Source organism: Erythrolamprus reginae, chromosome 1, assembly GCF_031021105.1.
Source record: "Erythrolamprus reginae isolate rEryReg1 chromosome 1, rEryReg1.hap1, whole genome shotgun sequence".
NCBI classification, from domain to species: domain Eukaryota; kingdom Metazoa; phylum Chordata; class Lepidosauria; order Squamata; family Dipsadidae; genus Erythrolamprus; species Erythrolamprus reginae.
In genome coordinates, this window is record NC_091950.1 from 392,082,651 (window position 1) to 392,100,284 (window position 17,634).

The 17,634-nt window shown below is 44.6% G+C and overlaps 1 protein-coding gene across 2 annotated transcripts in view; it reads left to right on the forward strand.

The window, feature by feature from the left end:
- EFR3B (EFR3 homolog B) overlaps nucleotides 1–17,634 on the forward strand; it is a 137,578-nt gene that overhangs the window by 90,818 nt on the left and 29,126 nt on the right. For both annotated transcript variants that reach the window (XM_070741898.1, XM_070741908.1), the window contains exons 8-11: nucleotides 1,436–1,514; nucleotides 5,817–5,952; nucleotides 6,348–6,509; nucleotides 16,049–16,160. In XM_070741898.1, coding sequence (XP_070597999.1) covers nucleotides 1,436–1,514; nucleotides 5,817–5,952; nucleotides 6,348–6,509; nucleotides 16,049–16,160 — 489 coding nt within the window. The remainder of the gene's footprint in view (nucleotides 1–1,435; nucleotides 1,515–5,816; nucleotides 5,953–6,347; nucleotides 6,510–16,048; nucleotides 16,161–17,634) is intronic.

Below are 17,634 nucleotides of genomic sequence, written 5' to 3' on the forward strand. Positions count from 1 at the left end.
ACATTAAAGCCCAGCTTCTCTCCAAGGTAGTGTTTAGTCGTCATCATTATTTAACCACTCCATAATCCCTTGCAGGGTGGAGTCTTGGCAACTGAATGGAGCTAGCAGAGTTTTTAAATGGCTGGGTGCCCTTCCTGTCACCAATATGGAGTTTTGTTCAGCAGATATATGCTCAGCGTACTCAGAGAGAGAATTATCTTCCTCTACCTAAGATCAAACTCACAGCCTCCTGATTATATGAGGCGAAAGCTCTACCTCTGGGATATCGCACCACTCCAAGATAGTGTATAGTAAACCTTATTAAAACAAGGATAGCATTAAAACAAGTGTAGCATTTAGACTTATATACCGCTTCATAGTGTTCTGGTTTCTGGTAGAAATTCAGCAAGTACAAATAACTTTTATCAAACACATTATTTCATAAACAAAGAAACTCCATTTTATTCTCTTCTCTTCCTGATACATACACATTTCATACTGGCGTATCGCTCCTGGCTCCGTTATCTTTCTTAATTGCATTCCTTACATTCCTTCTCCTGCTCTGCTAGATTTATTTAGTAAAAGCATGATCACTAAAAAACAGCAGACGGACAGTTAATCACACAGAATACTTGGCTTACTTGGAGAGCGGCATAAAAATCAACATCTTTTTGTTCGGCAGCATTGAAACTCCACCCTTCTTTTTCACTAGCCCCATGACGTGCCAATTACCTCACTCAATTATTTAACCCATTCATCTCCTTAATATCTTCTTCCAGACCGTTGATCTCTACGTTTCTGAATTCTTCTGAATTTAGGATTAACCCAGCGTGCCTCTAATTCTCCCTCACTAGATCCTGAACTCATAGCCCCAACCTGTGGCTGGCCTCCCACCTGTTCTACTACCTGTAACCCTGGCCCCCCACTACTTCATAAACACTATCTGAATCTGAGTCCTCAATATCTTCATCATCCTCCAACTGATCAAGAGTATGTACAACACATAGCGCTTTACAACCCTCTCTAACTGTTTACGGAGAGTAAGTATATTGCCCCCAACAATCTAGGTCTTCATTTTATTCACCTCGGAAGGATGGAAGGATGAGTCAACCTTGAGCCTACTAAGATTCAATCTGACAAACTGCTAGCAGCCGATGATCAGCAGAAGTAGCTTGTAGTACTGCACTCTAACCACTGAGGCACCAAAGACAAATTCCTTGTGTGTCCAATCACACTTGGTCAATAAAGAATTCTGTTCTATTCTAAGTCTAGTCTAGTCTAGTCTAGTGTAGTCATAGAAGAGTGGCCACTTTACATTGTAAAAAAATAGCCAGGTTTGGTTTCATTTGCTAATTTAAAGCTGTTAATCTTTGAAAATGATTGTCTTTCGAATTTAGTTGATTTGTCAATTGCATCAGGTTTGCTAAATTTGTATCTCCTTCTTATTTCCCAAAAGCCACTTAGATAGCCACTCGCTTTGGGAGCCAAATACCTTTGCAATCCGCTGCTTTAAGATCATCATGTACTCCATTCAGGTGAGATCTGCATTAAGAAGGCATTTCTATCTTTCTATTGCTACAGCATAAGGAAGTTTGGTTTAAAGCTTAAACTTCAGAGCCGAACTTCCCTTGATCAGTCACAAGCAACCTAAATACTGATTGATTGATTGATTGATTGATTGATTGATTGATTGATTGCTTTTTCTCCTGCCTTTATTATTTTAAAGTAATTCAAGACAGCTCACATACATAATATAGTGGTACCTCATCTTACGAATGCCTCTTCTAACGAACTTTTCAAGATACGACCCCGGTGTTCAAGACTTTTTTGCCTCTTCTTCCGAACTATTTTCACCTTACGAACCCAAGCAGCTGCTGCTGGGATGAAGGGGTTTCTTTTTTCCCCTTTTTTGAAGAAAGAAAAGGGAGGGGCTGCTTGGAGTAGGAAAGATTTTGCAGAGAACAACGTGCTTGCAAAGGCACTGAAAGGGTGTCTTTTTAAGAAAGAAAAGGGAGGGGCAGCTTGAAGGAAAGATTTTGCAGAGAACAACGTGCTTGCAAAGGCACTGAAATGGTGGCTTTTGAATAAAGAAAAGGGAGGGGCACCCCCCTTGCCTTTCTTCCTTCCCACTCACCCTTTAGCCTAGCCTTGCTTCTTCCACCCACCCCCTTTAGCTGCTCCTCCCTGCCCTCTGTTCACCTCCCTTCTAAAGTTTGGGATTTTCCTGAAGGATTTGCAGCATTATTTGCTTTTACATTGATTCCTATGGGAAACATTGTTTCATCTTACGAACTTTTCACCTTACGAACCTCCTCCTGGAACCAATTAAGTTCGTATGATGAGGTACCACTGTACAGTGATCCCCCGCTCGTTGCGAGGGTTCCGTTCCAGGACCCCCCGCAACGAGCAGGTTTTCGCGAAGTAGCGCTGCGGAAGTAAAAACACCATCTGCGCATGTGCAGATGGTGTTTTTACTCCCGCAGCGCTAGCGAGGAGCCGAAGATTGGGGGCGGCGCGGCTGTTTTAAAACATCGCCGCCGGCATGGGGGGCTTCCTAGCAGCCCCCCAACCCCGGGTTGGGGGTCCGGGGGGTGCTGGCAAGCCCCCCATGCCGGCGGCGACATTTTAAAACAGCCGCGCCGCCCCCAATCTTCGGCTCCTCGCTAGCGGGCAGGCAGGCGGCGGACAAGCCGTTCGCTGGCACTGGCTCTCGCCGCTTTCGAGCCGAGTCCTGGAGCGACTTCGCTTCAGGACTCAGCTCAAAAGCGCCGACAGCCAGTGCCAGCGAACGGCTTCTCCGCGCTGGCTCTCGCCGCTTTCGAGCTGAGTCCTGGAGCGAATTCGCTCCAGGACTCAGCTCGAAAGCGGCGAGAGCCAGCACGGAGAAGCCGTTCGCTGGCGCTGGCTCTCGGCGCTTTCGAGCTGAGTCCTGAAGCGATTTCGCTCCAGGACTCAGCTCGAAAGCGCCGACAGCCAGCGTGGAGAAGCCGTTCGCTGGGGCTGGCTCTCGGCGCTTTCGAGCTGAGTCCTGAAGCGAATTCGCTCCAGGACTCAGCTCGAAAGCGACGAGAGCCAGCGCGGAGAAGCCGTTCGCTGGGACTGGATCTCGGCGCTTTCGAGCTGAGTCCTGAAGCGAATTCGCTCCAGGACTCAGCTCGAAAGCGACGAGAGCCAGCGCGGAGAAGCCGTTCGCTGGGACTGGATCTCGGCGCTTTCGAGCTGAGTCCTGAAGCGAATTCGCTCCAGGACTCAGCTCAAAAGCGGCGAGAGCCAGCGCGGAGAAGCCGTTCGCTGGCGCTGGCTGTCGGCGCTTTCGAGCTGAGTCCTGAAGCGAATTCGCTCCAGGACTCAGCTCGAAAGCGCCGAGAGCCAGCGCGGAGAAGCCGTTCGCTGGCGCTGGCTGTCGGCGCTTTCGAGCTGAGTCCTGAAGCGAATTCGCTTCAGGACTCAGCTCGAAAGCGCCGACAGCCAGCACCAGCGAACGGCTTCTCCGCGCTGGCTCTCGCCGCTTTCGAGCTGAGTCCTGGAGCGAATTCGCTTCAGGACTCAGCTCGAAAGCGCCGAGATCCAGCCCCAGCGAACGGCTTCTCCGCGCTGGCTCTCGCCGCTTTCGAGCTGAGTCCTGGAGCGAATTCGCTTCAGGACTCAGCTCGAAAGCGGCGAGAATGAACGGCGTGGGCGGGCGAAGGGCGGGCGGCAGCGAGGAGTTTGCGTGGGCGGTGGGGAAACTCCTTGCTGATGCCCGCTGCTCGCCCTCCCGCCAGCAAGAGGGGGAAGACCCAGGGAAGCCGCCCAGCAGCTGATCTGCCGGGCGCCATCTACGCATGCGTGCCCATAGAAAAAAAGGGCACACATGCGCAGATGGTGTTTTGACTTCCGGGTTGAAAAATCGCAAATTACCCTGTTCGCAATGGTCGGGGACGCAATAACCGGGGTATTACTGTACTCCCTTCTCTTTTCTCCTAGTGTTTTCCCTACAACAACATTTTGAGGTGGGTTGGATTGAGAGAGAGAGAGAGAGTGAGTGACTGACCCAAAAGATACCTAACCAGCTTTCATGGAATAGAATTCTCCATCTCCTGGTTTCTAGGCCAACACTTTAATCACTACACCAAACTTTGCATGACCCGTAGTAGAAACAACACTGTTTGTTTGTTTGTTTGTTTGCTTGTTTGTAACATAGATATGACCACCTGTCTTAGACAACTCTGGGTGACTCACAGCAACAATAAAACTCCAGAAATATTTTTTTGAAAAAACTAAAAAGCACAACCAAGACCTTGTACCTTGTTCATCCCCTTGAGATGTCCCAACAATCAACCCAAGACACCCTCACTCTAACCTGGTGTCTGGATAGAAAGCCAGGTTCAGAATGCTAAAAGATTGGGTACCTGCCAGATCATGGGGTGAGGTTATCTTGGGTTGGTATAAAAGAACAGCAGGCACTAAAAATGTATGCTTCTGAGGTCCCACTATGGAGCAACATTTCAGGCAAATGTTGCCTATTGAAAAATGGCTACCTAGCCAATCTGTTAGGAAGGGCGGATGCTGTAGTAGAGCAGTGGTTCTCAACCTTTCTAATGCCGTGACCCCTTAATACAGTTCCTCATGTTGTGGTGGCCCCCAACCATAAGTCTAGCGCCAATTATCCCAACAGAGCTTTAAGCCGATTGACAGGAAGGTCAGAGGGACACCCCCGCTGTAAACGCCTGATTGGACGGATTGTAAAAATATATTCCAAGGCACCAGAATAGAAGCTTTAGTTTCTAACACCATGAGAAATTTGGTCTTAGGTGACCCCTGTGAAACGGTTATTTGACCCCCAAAGGGGTCCCGACCCCAAGTTGAGAACCACTGCTATAGAGAGAAACCATCCTGCAAATAATATGGGCCCATGCAATGTAGTAAAAATGATAACCACCATATTGAATTGCACCCAGAAGGAAACTAAGAGCTAATGCAGCTCCTACAACAAGTGCAATGTGCGTGAATCTAAAAGGGCTCAGCTTCCATGACTCAGTATGGAATCTCTCTCCTTAAGGAGGTTTAAATGCTCTCATATACTTTTTAAGTTGAAAAATGAATTCTGAGATACATGAACTAGTCCAGTCATGCAATCTAACCACATATGCCCCCATGATCAAGTGGTATGACAAAAGACTCTAGGTATATACTGATAGAGGCATGTAAAGCTTTTCTGCATCCAAGCCAAAGCAATGTCGTTTGGCGGGACCCAGGAGAAGACCCTTCTCTGTGGCGGCCCCGACCCTTTGGAACCAGCTCCCCCAGATATTAGAGTTGCCCCCACCCTTCTTGCCTTTCGCAAGCGCCTCAAAACCCACCTATGTCGTCAGGCATGGGGGAATTGAAATTTCTCTTCCCCCTAGGCTTATAGAATTTATACATGGTATGCTTGTTTGTATGATTGGTTCTTTAAATTGGGTTTTTTTAGATTGTTTTTAATATTAGATTTGTTTACACTGTCTTTTTATATTGTTGTTAGCCGCCCCGAGTCTTCGGAGAGGCGCAGCATACAAATCTAATAAATGAATGAATGAATGAATGTCATTCAAAATAACTTTCTGTGCATGTCCTGCCATTCTATGTAATCACAGGTCTCTTGTTTTCATTAAAAAGTGAAGTATTCTAACCTAGGAGGTAGAGAAGGGAGAAATGTGCAGTGACCTGACATATTTGCTACTTAGTTTTGAGTGTGAAGACTTCAGCACCCTTATCATTGGCTTCCATAACTCGACTTCTCCGATGCCTCTCATGGTATTATTTATAGGCAGGGCTTCGTGTTATTTCCAGATCTGCTCTAGCTTTTTTTTTTCTAGCCACAGCATTCCCATTTGGTGATCCAGCAGCTCCTGAGCCATTTGGATGCCAACAGCAAAAGTGCGGCCACTGTGCGGGCAGGGATAGTTGAGGTCCTCTCGGAAGCAGCCATTATCGCAGCCTCTGGATCTGTTGGTAAGCAGCCTGGGTGACCCTCAAAAGGGTTCTCTCTTCAAAAATCAAAGTTCTTCAGTTCCAAAAACTGAATTTCCCAAAAAGCCAGTTAATGTACGGATCAACCTACAGGTGAAACTCAAAAAATTAGAATATAGAAACATAGAAGATTGACGGCAGAAAAAGAACCTGCTTCAATGACCATGGGATTACTGTCCTTGATTGGCCAGCAAACTCATCTCACCTGAATCTATGGGGCAAGAATTCTCATTTTTGCAATATAGATGTATTCAAGTCCTTAGGCAAGAAATATCCTCTTTTTGTTGGGATCCAACATTCTGTTGGAGTTGGAGTCAGTATGAAAAGAAATCCACAAATGTTCTCTTTTCCAAAGATGCGTTGTGTGTTGCTTCTAGGACCAACTGTGCTGGAGGTGTTCAATACCCTTCTAAGGCAGCTGCGGCTGAGTATCGATTATGCCTTGACGGGTAGCTATGATTGTGTCATTACTGGTGGCCCCAAGATCATTAAGGAGCATGAAGAAAGAATGTTCCAGGAGGCCATAATCAAGACCACAGGTATGCTAAATAACCCCCAGCATTGGCACCATTTTTGCTTAGAAACTAGGAAGATAAGACAGTTCGTTTTATACATCACTGCAGATGCTTCCTTCCCCACCAAGGTTTCTATTAGTCTTGTAAATTGAAATGAATCCTGCCAACTCTTTATTTTTTTTAGTAATTTAGCAAAGAGACAATGATAGGAAAATAGAAACAGCATCTCAGAAAATTTTTATTGAATGCTGCATGTCTTGTTTTGATTCAGAGAGCAGGAAATCAAAGAGATACAATATACACACTGTTCAAAAAACTAAAGGGAACACTTAACACAATGTAACTCCAAGTAACTCAAACTTCTGTGAAATCAAACTGCCCACTTAGGAAGCAACACTGATTGACAATCAATTTCACATGCTGTTGTGTACATTCAACTTTGTAAGAATTCAATGAGAATATTTCATTCATTCGGATCTAGGATGTGTTATTTGAGTGTTCCCTTTATTTTTTTGAGCAGTGTATATAACATGCATTCACCAAAACACATAAGATCCTGGATGGGAATCTTCCGAAGCTTCTCAGACATCATGAGCCCAGGAGCTTGTTTGTTTGTTTGATTGTTTCTTTGTTTGTAAAGGATGGAAGTTATGATTGATCACCACCACTGCCAGTACATCAAAACTATAATCTGATATTTCAGATTCTTCTATATCTTTATGTACAGTAAACTAACAACTACATATCCTTAATTGTCTCCCAAACTCAACCAATCTCTACAGGTCCCTTCCACTGTGTTATTTTGGCAAAGCACAGCTCAGATATGAAAGTTCCACCTTTTGTTAAGTAGGTACAGATTTGTCATGTGTCTTTGGTCTTAGAAGGAAGGAATTAATGTACTAATTTTTCTATAAGTATTATCAGGAAAAAAAAATCTATTTGGGTTTTTAATCAAACTCCTTCACTACTGTTGAATTTTCTCATTACAGCAAAACTTGAACCTTCATTAGACCCCTCTGTAATTCTTTATCTTCTCATTTAGTTGAATTAGAAATGTTTTCCTTAACTCCCATTAGCCCCAGACGGGATGGCCTTTAGCTTGTGTTTGAGAAATCCTGAATTAGAGTCAAGTCTGCAACCGTTTGTGTTGCAGAAACTGTTTTATTAGATTTGCCTCTGTTTAGCTATTTTAAAAAAATTAACTCAGCCCTTTTTCCTCCTTGATTGCTCACGGCACAGCAATAATTAGCAATAAAAAAACAGTTTGAAACTATCAGCCTGTGCTTTCAGAAACCAAATACATTCCATATTAAAATAATGAAAAACCATGCTGAACCATTTAAAGTCCCGAAGGGACTACTCTACTCCTGCAGTGGAATCTATCTTTCTAAGAATGAGTAAGGGGCTCTTTATTTGGATGCATGCTGTATTTTTGCATGGCTCAGTAAAACCTCTTGGGATTTCTTTAGGACTAACTGGAAATTCTAGACCAGCATTAGACATTTTAAGATATATGGATCTTTATCTCCCAGAATTCCCTAGCCAACATCTCCAGTTAGAAGGATTTTGAGAAGCACCACTTGGGAGAGACCATGGTAGATTATTGTAAATCTAAATAGATATTTCTGCACTAAATGGGTCCAAGGTGAACTGTATATAAGATGACATCACATTTGCTTACTCCAAGTTTGTGCTAGAACTTTCAGCCAGTCAAGAACCATTCCTTGAAATTTGCACCAAAAGGCACATGGAACTCTGCTGCCTTTACAATGAATAGATATTTAAACAGTTCTAGAGCAGTTTGCTTGATCTGGAAGGAAGAGTTCAGTGGGAATGTTCTTAGTGCCTTCCAAGATAAGATTCCAGGGGAAACGTAGGGTAGAAATGAAGTCACCGATACAGTCAAACCTCGTCTTACGAACCTAATTGGTTCCAGGGGGAGGTTCGTAAGACGAAAGGTTCGTAAGACGAAACATTGTTTCCCATAGGAAACAATGTAAAGTCAATTAATCCGTGCAACCAAAAAAAAAACGCGCAAAAAAACCGCTGCCGCCCGGCTGTCACCTTGTTTTAAAAGGTGACAGCCGGGCGGCGGGGCTTCCCAGCAACCCCCCCCCAACCCCGAACTTTTGCCGAACTTCCAGGTTTGGGGTTGGGGGGGTGCTGGGAAGCCGCGCGGCTGTTTTAAAAGGTCACAGCCGCGCTGGGGGACTTCCCAGCACCACCCCGAACCCGGAAGTTCGGCAAAAGTTCGGGGTTCGGGGGGTGCTGGGAAGCGCCTCAGCACGGCTGCGACCTGTTAAAACAGCCACGCGGCTTCCCAGCTGTCTCCGAACGCCGAACACGGAAGTTCGGCTTTGGCGTTCAGCTTCGGGAGACAGCTGGGAAGCCGCGCAGCTGTTTTAAAAGGACACAGCCGTGCTGGGGGGCTTCCCAGCACCCCCCCCGAACCCTGAACTTTTGCCGAACTTCCGGGTTCAGGCTTCGGGGGGGTGCTGGGAAGCCCCCCAGTGCGGCTGTGACCTTTTAAAACAGCCGCGCGGCTTCCCAGCTGTCTCCCGAAGCCAAACGCCAAAGCCGAACTTCCGCGTTTGGCGTTCGGAGACAGCTGGGAAGCCGCGCGGCTGTTTTAAAAGGTCACAGCCGGGCTGGGGGGCTTCCCAGCAACCTCCCGAACCGAACCCGGGGTTCAGAAAAATTTTGTCTCTTCTTACGAACTTTTTTCGAGTTACGAACCGGCGTTTGGGAGGCTGCTGGGAAGCCCCGCCGCCCGGCTGTCACCTTTTAAAACAGCCGCGCGGCTTCCCAGCTGTCTCCGAATGCCGGTTCGTAACTCGAAAAAAGTTCGTAAGAAGAGGCAAATTTTTTCTGAACCCCGGGTTCATATCACGAGTTGTTCGTAAGACGAGGGGTTCGTATCTTGAGGTACCACTGTATTTAGTTGAGTTTTAGTCAAAAAAGCAAAGTCAAGTTCTCTATTTTTTTCTCTAGATTTTTTACCCTTATATTGTCCAGAACTATGCTAATTATAGGAAACTTTGGGCCCAATCCACTGGCCTTGAGATTGGTGGGGAGCGTAAGGACCTACCCCTTCTCTTTCCCTTTTCAATGGGGTCTTTGTATGGAACATATATGGTTCTCTAGGCCATGCTTTGCAATGTCACCTACTAACGCAGCAATTTTATGTGGTTTTATTTATTTATTCAATTTTTTTTATGCCGCCCTTCTCCTTTGACTCAGGGCGGCTTACAACATGTTAGCAATAGCACTTTTTAACAGAGCTAGGCTATTGCCCCCACAATCCGGGTCCTCATTTGACTGCCACAGCACAAGGAAAACTTTGCTTTGGAGTTGGTAGTGAGAGAGCTCTGAACTAATTTCAATGCTGGGTTAAACTTGGTTTTTAATCCATACACGTGATGTCTGATACAACAGTCCCACTTTCACTGTCTGTCATACTTTGTAAGTAGAAATGTAAGTTGAACTCTTGTAAAGATGCTTACAGCCCCCCTTCATCTTTTCCTCATGGCAAACTAAGGGAGGTTAAATTTGTGGCCTTCCAAATGTTGCGGTACTGCATCTACTGTCACCCTAGCAAATGTTAGTAATGAAACAAGAGCAGCAATATTTGGTGGACCATATGTAGCCATCCATATCTCCTTTTCAAGTTAGGTATTAGAAAAGATTTAGAAGAGCTGGTACTAACCATACTAAACCATGATGCCTGGATTCCCTTGTTTTTGTTGTATTGAAATAGCAAAAGCAGTTAAACCTATATAATTTTTCATAGTGTTTTACAGCCCTCTCTAAGCAGTTTATTGCTCACAACAATCTGGGTTCCCCTTTTACTGACTTTGGAAGGATGGAAAGCTGAGTCAATAATAAAGCAGCTTCCTTAGTAGCGAGGGGAAAGTCCCACTCCCCCTATTGCTTATAATAGTGCTATTGAAAGTCTGTTGGTTCTAACTATTCTAAGGCTGCTAGCTCCCAAGTAACAAGTATGATGGGCACCCTCACATTAAAACTTTCAACAAGGGTGTCAAATTTAAGGTCCATGGACCAGATCTAGCCAGCGGGGTGCTTAGAGCTGGCCCAAGGGACCAACCCGGAAATAGCAAAGGACCAGCCCGCAGTGCCTCTGCCAGTGAAAACAGAGATAGGGAGGGCCACATGTGGCCTTCCTGGGCTCCATTTTCACTGGCAGTGGGCTGCAGAAGGATCCCCTTCCCCAGGCCCGCTAGGGCCACGACAGATACCTCCAACACAAATGATGTGAGATCATCCAAGGGCATGGGGTGAGGTATCATCAGTACGCAGATGATACCCAGCTTTACATCTCCACCCCATGTCCAGTCAGCGAAGCAGTGGAAGTGATGTGCCGGTGCCTGGAGGCTTTTGGGGTCTGGATCGTTGTCAACAGATTCAAACTCAACCCGGATAAGACGGAATTGCTGTGGATTTTGCCTCCCAAGGACAATTCCATCTGTCCGTCCATTACCCGGGGGGGGAATCACTGACCCCCTCAGAGAGGGTCCGCAACTTGGGCGTCCACCTCGATCCACAGCTCACATTAGAGAACCATGTTTCAGCTGTGGCGAGGGGGGCGTTTGCCCAGGTTCGCCTGGTGCACCAGTTGCAGCCCTATTTGGACTGGGAGTCACTGCTCACAGTCACTCATGCCCTCATCACCTTGAGGTTCAACTACTGTAATGCTCTCTACATGGAGCTACCTTTGAAAAGTGTTCGGAAACTTCAGATCGTGCAGAATGCAGCTGCGAGAGCAGTCATGGGCTTTCCTAAATATGCCCATGTTACACCAACACTCCGCAGTCTGCATTGGTTGCCGATCAGTTTCCGGTCACAATTCAAAGTGTTGGTTATGACCTATAAAGCCCTTTATGGCATCGGACCAGAATATCTTTGGGACCACCTTCTGCCGCACGAATCCCAGCAACCAGTTAGGTCTCACAGAGTGGGCCTTCTCCGGGTCCCGTCGATTAAACAATGTTGTTTGGTGGGACCCAGGGGAAGAGCCTTCTCTGTGGCGGCCCCGACCCTCTGGAACCAACTCCCCCCCCAGAGATCAGAATTGCCCCCACCCTCCTTGCCTTTCGTAAGCTCCTTAAAACCTACCTTTGTCGTCAGGCATGGGGGAACTGAGATATTCCTTTCCCCCTAGGCCTATACAATTTATGCATGGAATGCTTGTGTGTATATTTGGTTTTTTAAATAAAGGTTTTTTAAATTATTTTAAATATTAGATTTGTTACATGTTGTTTTATTATTGTTGTTAGCCGCCCCGAGTCTACGGAGAGGGGTGGCATACAAATCTAATAAATAAATAAAAATAAATAAATAAATGTCAAGCTAGCCCCACTCATGCTGGCTACACACATACCCCGAGCAGTATTGGGGTGCTACCGGTACGGATAACGACAACGTACCGATAATGAAAATTGAGCTGTATGCTCAGCTTCGCTTTCGCTGCAGGTACTCGCATGCATCCCAGGGAGAGTTTGCTTCTACGTATGCACAGAAAGCAAAATCTCACGAGGTGATATATATTTATATTATATTTATATTTATTAGATTTGTATGCCGCCCCTCTCCGAAGACTCGGGGCGGCTCACAACAACAACAACAAGGCAATATGTGGCTTGCATTGGCTGCCGATTAGTTTCCGGTCACAATTCAAAGTATTGGTCTTGACTTTTAAAGCCCTACATGGCATTGGACCGGATTACCTCCGGAACCGCCTGCTACCGCACGAATCCCAGCGACCGATAAGGTCCCACAGAGTTGACCTTCTCCCGGTCCCGTCGACTAAACAATGTCGTTTGGTGGGCCCCAGGGGAAGAGCCTTCTCTGTGGTGGCCCTGGCCCTCTGGAACCAACTCCCCCCGGAGATTAGAGCTGCCTCCACCCTCCCTGTCTTTCGTAAACTACTTAAGACTCACTTATACCGCCAGGCATGGGGGAGTTGAGATATTCCTTCCCCCTAGGCCATTACAAGTTATGCATGGTATGTTTGTGTGTATGTTTGTTTTTATAATAAGGGTTTTTAGTTGTTTTAGTATTGGATTGTTACATGCTGTTTTTATCATTGTTGTTAGCCGCCCCGAGTCTACGGAGAGCACCAATAATTTGGCCTATTTGAAAGTCTGAGAGGTCTGCCATTTCTAGAAGGTTATAACCAATATCCTTAAATTTCTATTTTTAAAAAATGTAGTTTAAAAAACATATCAAAAAACAGAATTAAAAAAACATTAAAATATGTCAAGTTTTGATTGATTTGAACATGTTCAAACATGATGCCAAAAAGTCAAGTGTTTCCATTTGTTTGTCCACCCCCTGTAGAAGGAAAGCAGAAGATAATGTTTTTACTCTTCATTGTTATGCACTACATGGCCAGCAGAGGTCACAAGAGACTTGAGAATCCCTGAACACCTGCCAGAGAAAGAGGGAAAGAAACAAAGAAATAGTTCTGATGATTTCCTGAAGTTTGGGAGTTATAAGCAGGCTGTTCTTCGGGGAGGGCAAGGTTTTGAAGCTGTCTCAATATTCAGCCTTGAATATTCTTCAAGGGAAGCATGCATTCCATTAATCCTGCCCATGAGTCTGATCTAATTTATCTCAACCAGCTCTTCATAGTTTTACATCTAGCCCAGATGTGTCAAACTCATGGTGTCACAACAGCATCATGTGATGTATCAAGGTTTTTTCCCCCTTTGCTAAACCAGGCATGGGTGTGACACATGCCAGGAGTTTGACAGCCCTGATCTAGCCCATCATGCTCAACTCATTAAAAAAGAGAGTGCAGGAAAATCTGGAACCATTTCAGAAGTGGTCCCAGGCCCTTATTCTGCACACTCTATCTTCTTCCTTAAAAATACACACATTTGTATATACAGTATGTGTAAAGCATATACCATATTTTTTGGATTATAAGACACACCAGAATATAAGATGCACCTTAGTTTGGGGGGAGGAAAATAGGGAAAAAATCTATTTACCAGAAATTCATCTGGCTAGCGTCCTTAGTCTATTCAGCTTCAGAATATTATTTTATCCCCTGGTTAGGGCTGAAAAAAACTTTTTCAGAGGGAGCAAGATAAAAACAAGCCTGCAAAGACTTAGGGTAGGAAAAACTGCTTTGGAGGGAGTGGGAATAATAATTAAAAAAACACTGCAAGCCAGGAAGATCGCTAGCACTGCATCACGGCTGAAAAGGCCTTTGTCAGAGGGAGTAGGAAAGAAAACAAACCTGCAAAAACTTAGGGCTGGGAAAAAAACTTATTTGGAAAGAGTGGGAAGCTGGGAAGATCGTTAGCACCTAGTTAGGACTGGGGGGGTAAAAGCTTCAGAAAAGCTACATTCAGAGTATGACGTACCCAAATTTTCAGCCTCTTTTAGGGAGGAAAAGGGTGCATCTTATACTCTGAAAAATATGTACCTGCATACCCATGCAGGTAATCCTCAACTTACAATCAGTATTGAGCCCAAAATTTATGTTACTAAGTAAGAAATTTGTTAAGTGAGTTTTGCCCCATTTTATGACTTTTGTCTTGCCCCATTTCTTAAGTGAATCACTGCAGTTGTTAAACTAGTAACCACAGTTGTTAAGTGAGTCTGGTTTCCCCATTAACGTTGCTTGTCAGAAGATTGCGGAAGGTGATCACATGACCCTGGGAACCCCACAACCGTCATAAATGTGAGTCAGTTGTCAAACATCCAAATATAAATCACTTGACCACGGAGATACCGCAACAGTCGTGTGAAAAATAGTCATTCATAAGTTGCTTCTCTTTTTCAGTTGCAACTTCGAATGGCCATTGTAAGTCGAAGACTACCTGTACATTAATTACTTAAGTGCTTTAGTAAAAGAGCACTTTATTGTTGTAAAAAGGTGATGGGCTCAATTTTTTTGCAGCATCTTTTATTGCTGAACCAAGATAGTTCAAGAAAAGGGCCATTAAAAAAATTAAGAACCTGACAACCTTGGTCAGTCCAAAGATCCAGGATTGTGTGGCTCTCTGCTGTCAATCCAGCATTATATGTTGGAGTGACGTTTTGCAGAAGCTAGCCCACCCAGATAGCCAAAGCAGCTAACCAGCTTGCCTCAGACCAGGATATCAGGAACTTTTGTCTTCAAGATAATTGAAGACACGTAATGCAAAGTTTTCTTAAGAAAATATTTACTTCTTTCGTAGCAAACCTACACTAACTATTTACATCATAGCTTTCTCTTTAGCAGTTAGTTTACAAAGTACAGTGTTCCCTCGATTTTCGCGGGGGATGTGTTCCGAGACTGCCCGTGAAAGTCGAATTTCCACGAAGTAGAGATGCGGAAGTAAATACACTATTTTTGGCTATGAACAGTATCACAAGCCTTCCCTTAACACTTTAAACCCCTAAAGTGCAATTTCCCATCCCCTTAGCAACCATTTAGATCATTACTCACCATGTTTATTTATTAACGTTTATTGAAAAATATATTTATTAAAGTCGAATGAAAGTTTGGCGATGACATATGATGTCACCGGGAGGGAAAAACCGTGGTATAGGGAAAAAACCCACAAAATGTTTTTTAATTAATATTTTTGAAAAACCGTGGTATAGACTTTTCGCAAAGTTCGAACCCGCGAAAATCGAGGGAACACTGTACTCACAATTCTCTTTCTACTATTCTCAATTACAATATTAAGCTACAAATCTTCAGCCACCACAAGCCACACTACTTCACAAGCCACTCTAAACCACACTAAGCCACAATACCTTCAAACCAAGCCACAAGCCACACCTATGCAAAGGTGCATATATATATATATAGTTTTGTCAGCCAATCAGATTGCATTACAATCTGCATATTCACCGTGACTAAGCAGTTTTACATGGTTGAAGTCATTACAATTCTTCTCTCTGCAATTTGGAATATTGCATCAGGTAGGCCCCGATCCTGACATTACATTCATATAGTGGCCAAGCAAGATTTGAAAGTAGTATTTCCACAGCAGCTTGTACAGGAACTCCATAGAACAGTGGTTCACAACCTGGGGGTCGGGATCCCTTTGGGGGTCGAACTACCCTTTCACAGGGGTCGCCTAAGACCATGGGAAAAGACAAATTTCCCACGGTGTTAGGAATTGAAACTGGCACGTTGGAACATATTTTTACAATCCAACTAATCAGGTGTTTGCAGTAGGTGTCTTCCTCTGACCTCCCTGCCAATCAGCTTAAAGCTTTGTTGGGAGAATTGGTGCTAGACTTATGGTTGGTGGTCACCACACTATGTATTAAAGGGTCGCCACATTAGAAAGGTTGAGAACCACTGTCATAGAAGGACCTGATCTCTTTTCCTTGGGCATCTTGGTTTGTGGCTTCTCCTTCTGATAGGATAAGGAGGGTTTTTTTCCTGGCAGTAAGAAAGCCATGGTGAACGTCTATACTTCCTTGGTGGTGATTCTTTTTGTCCTTTCTAGAATTGGGTCCCCACACCAGCTCTGTGCCTTTCCCTACCCTTACTAGACTATCTTGCATGCTTCTCCTGCTCTGTCTTTTCCCAGGTTCTTTTGCCAGCACTCTGCCCACCTATCAGAGGTCGGAGGTCATGCTGTTTATCATGAGCAAAGTTCCGCTTCCTTCTCTGCATCACCCTGTAGACATGGGCAAAGCTGGGTGAGGACAACTCTCTTTTTTCACTCCTTTCCCCCCCCCTTCCTTTTTCGTTTCCCCCCCCCCCCCTCTCTTTTGATTTCCTTTCCCTCCGTCTAGACTTTCCCCAGCTTGGAACCGTCTTAAGTATGTTGCATTTTGATTCCATTATTATCACACTGCAATTGGCTGTGCTATCTAATAATTATAGATTTAAAACCTCTACTTAAGAATGCCTCTACTTACGAACTTCTCTAGATAAGAACCGGGTGTTCAATATTTTTTTGCCTCTTCTCAAGAACTGTTTTCCAGGGAGAAGCCTCCTTGGGGCCTCTCTAGGAATCTCCTGGGAGGAAACAGGGCCAGAAAAGGCAAAGAGAAGCCTCTGTGGGGCCTCTCTAGGAATCTCTTGGGAGGAAACAGGGCCAGAAAAGGCGAGGAGAAGCTTCTTTGGGGCCTCTCCAGGAATCTCCTGGGAGGAAACAGGCCCGGAAAAGGTGGGGAGAAACCTCTGTGGGGCCTCTCTTGGAATATCCTGGGAGGAAACAGGGAAAGGAAATCAAAAGAGAGGTGGGGGGGAAAACGAAAAAGCCTCCACCCTCCCTGTGGTTTCCCCAATCGTAAACATTATTTGCTTTTACATTGATTCCTATGGGGGGAAATTGCTTCTTCTTACAAACCTTTCTACTTAAAAACCTGGTCATGAAATGAATTAAGTTCGTAAGTAGAGGTATCACTGTATTATTAAATACTCTAGGGCAGTGTTTACCAACCTTGGGCACTTGAAGATATCTGGACTTCAACTCCCAGAATTCCCCAGCCAGCATTCGCTGGCTGGGGAATTCTGGGAGTTGAAGTCCAAATATCTTCAAATGGTCAAGGTTGGGAAAACACTGCTCTAGGACAGGGGTGTCAAACTCACGTCATCACAGCGGTAACATGTGATGTATCGGGACTTTTTCCCCCTTCGCTAAACTGGGCGTGTGTGTGGCCAGTGTGTGATTAATCTAGCGTACGGGCCAGGAGTTTGACAGCTCTGCTGTAGCGGATGCCAATTTGGGGCAAGTTATTTTACTCTCATCCTTCTGTCTTTTTTTCCCCCCTCTTCCTTTCATTTTTAATAAGTTTTTTAAAAAAATAATAATGTGCCATTTTAAGTGTCACAATGCAAAAATCGAATGGGAGCATATTTTAATCTTAAAGGGCATATAATTTTGTCCAAAGAATCTCCTAATTCTTTGTCCATCTTCATGTTCATCACATGTAATCCAAGCAGTTACTCATTAATTTCTAAGTCCTGTTTCATGTATCTCTGTTTATGTAATTATTTAATTGAACAGGAAAGTGCAGGGAAGTTGTGTATGTTTCAAGAAAAACGTTTACCAGCAGCACATTTTCTAACCTCCCATAATCTGTACCCAACATGCTTATTTTAAAGACAACTGTTTTAAAAAGCAGGAGAGAAAATAAAAGAAATAATTGCTATTATTTCTTTTCC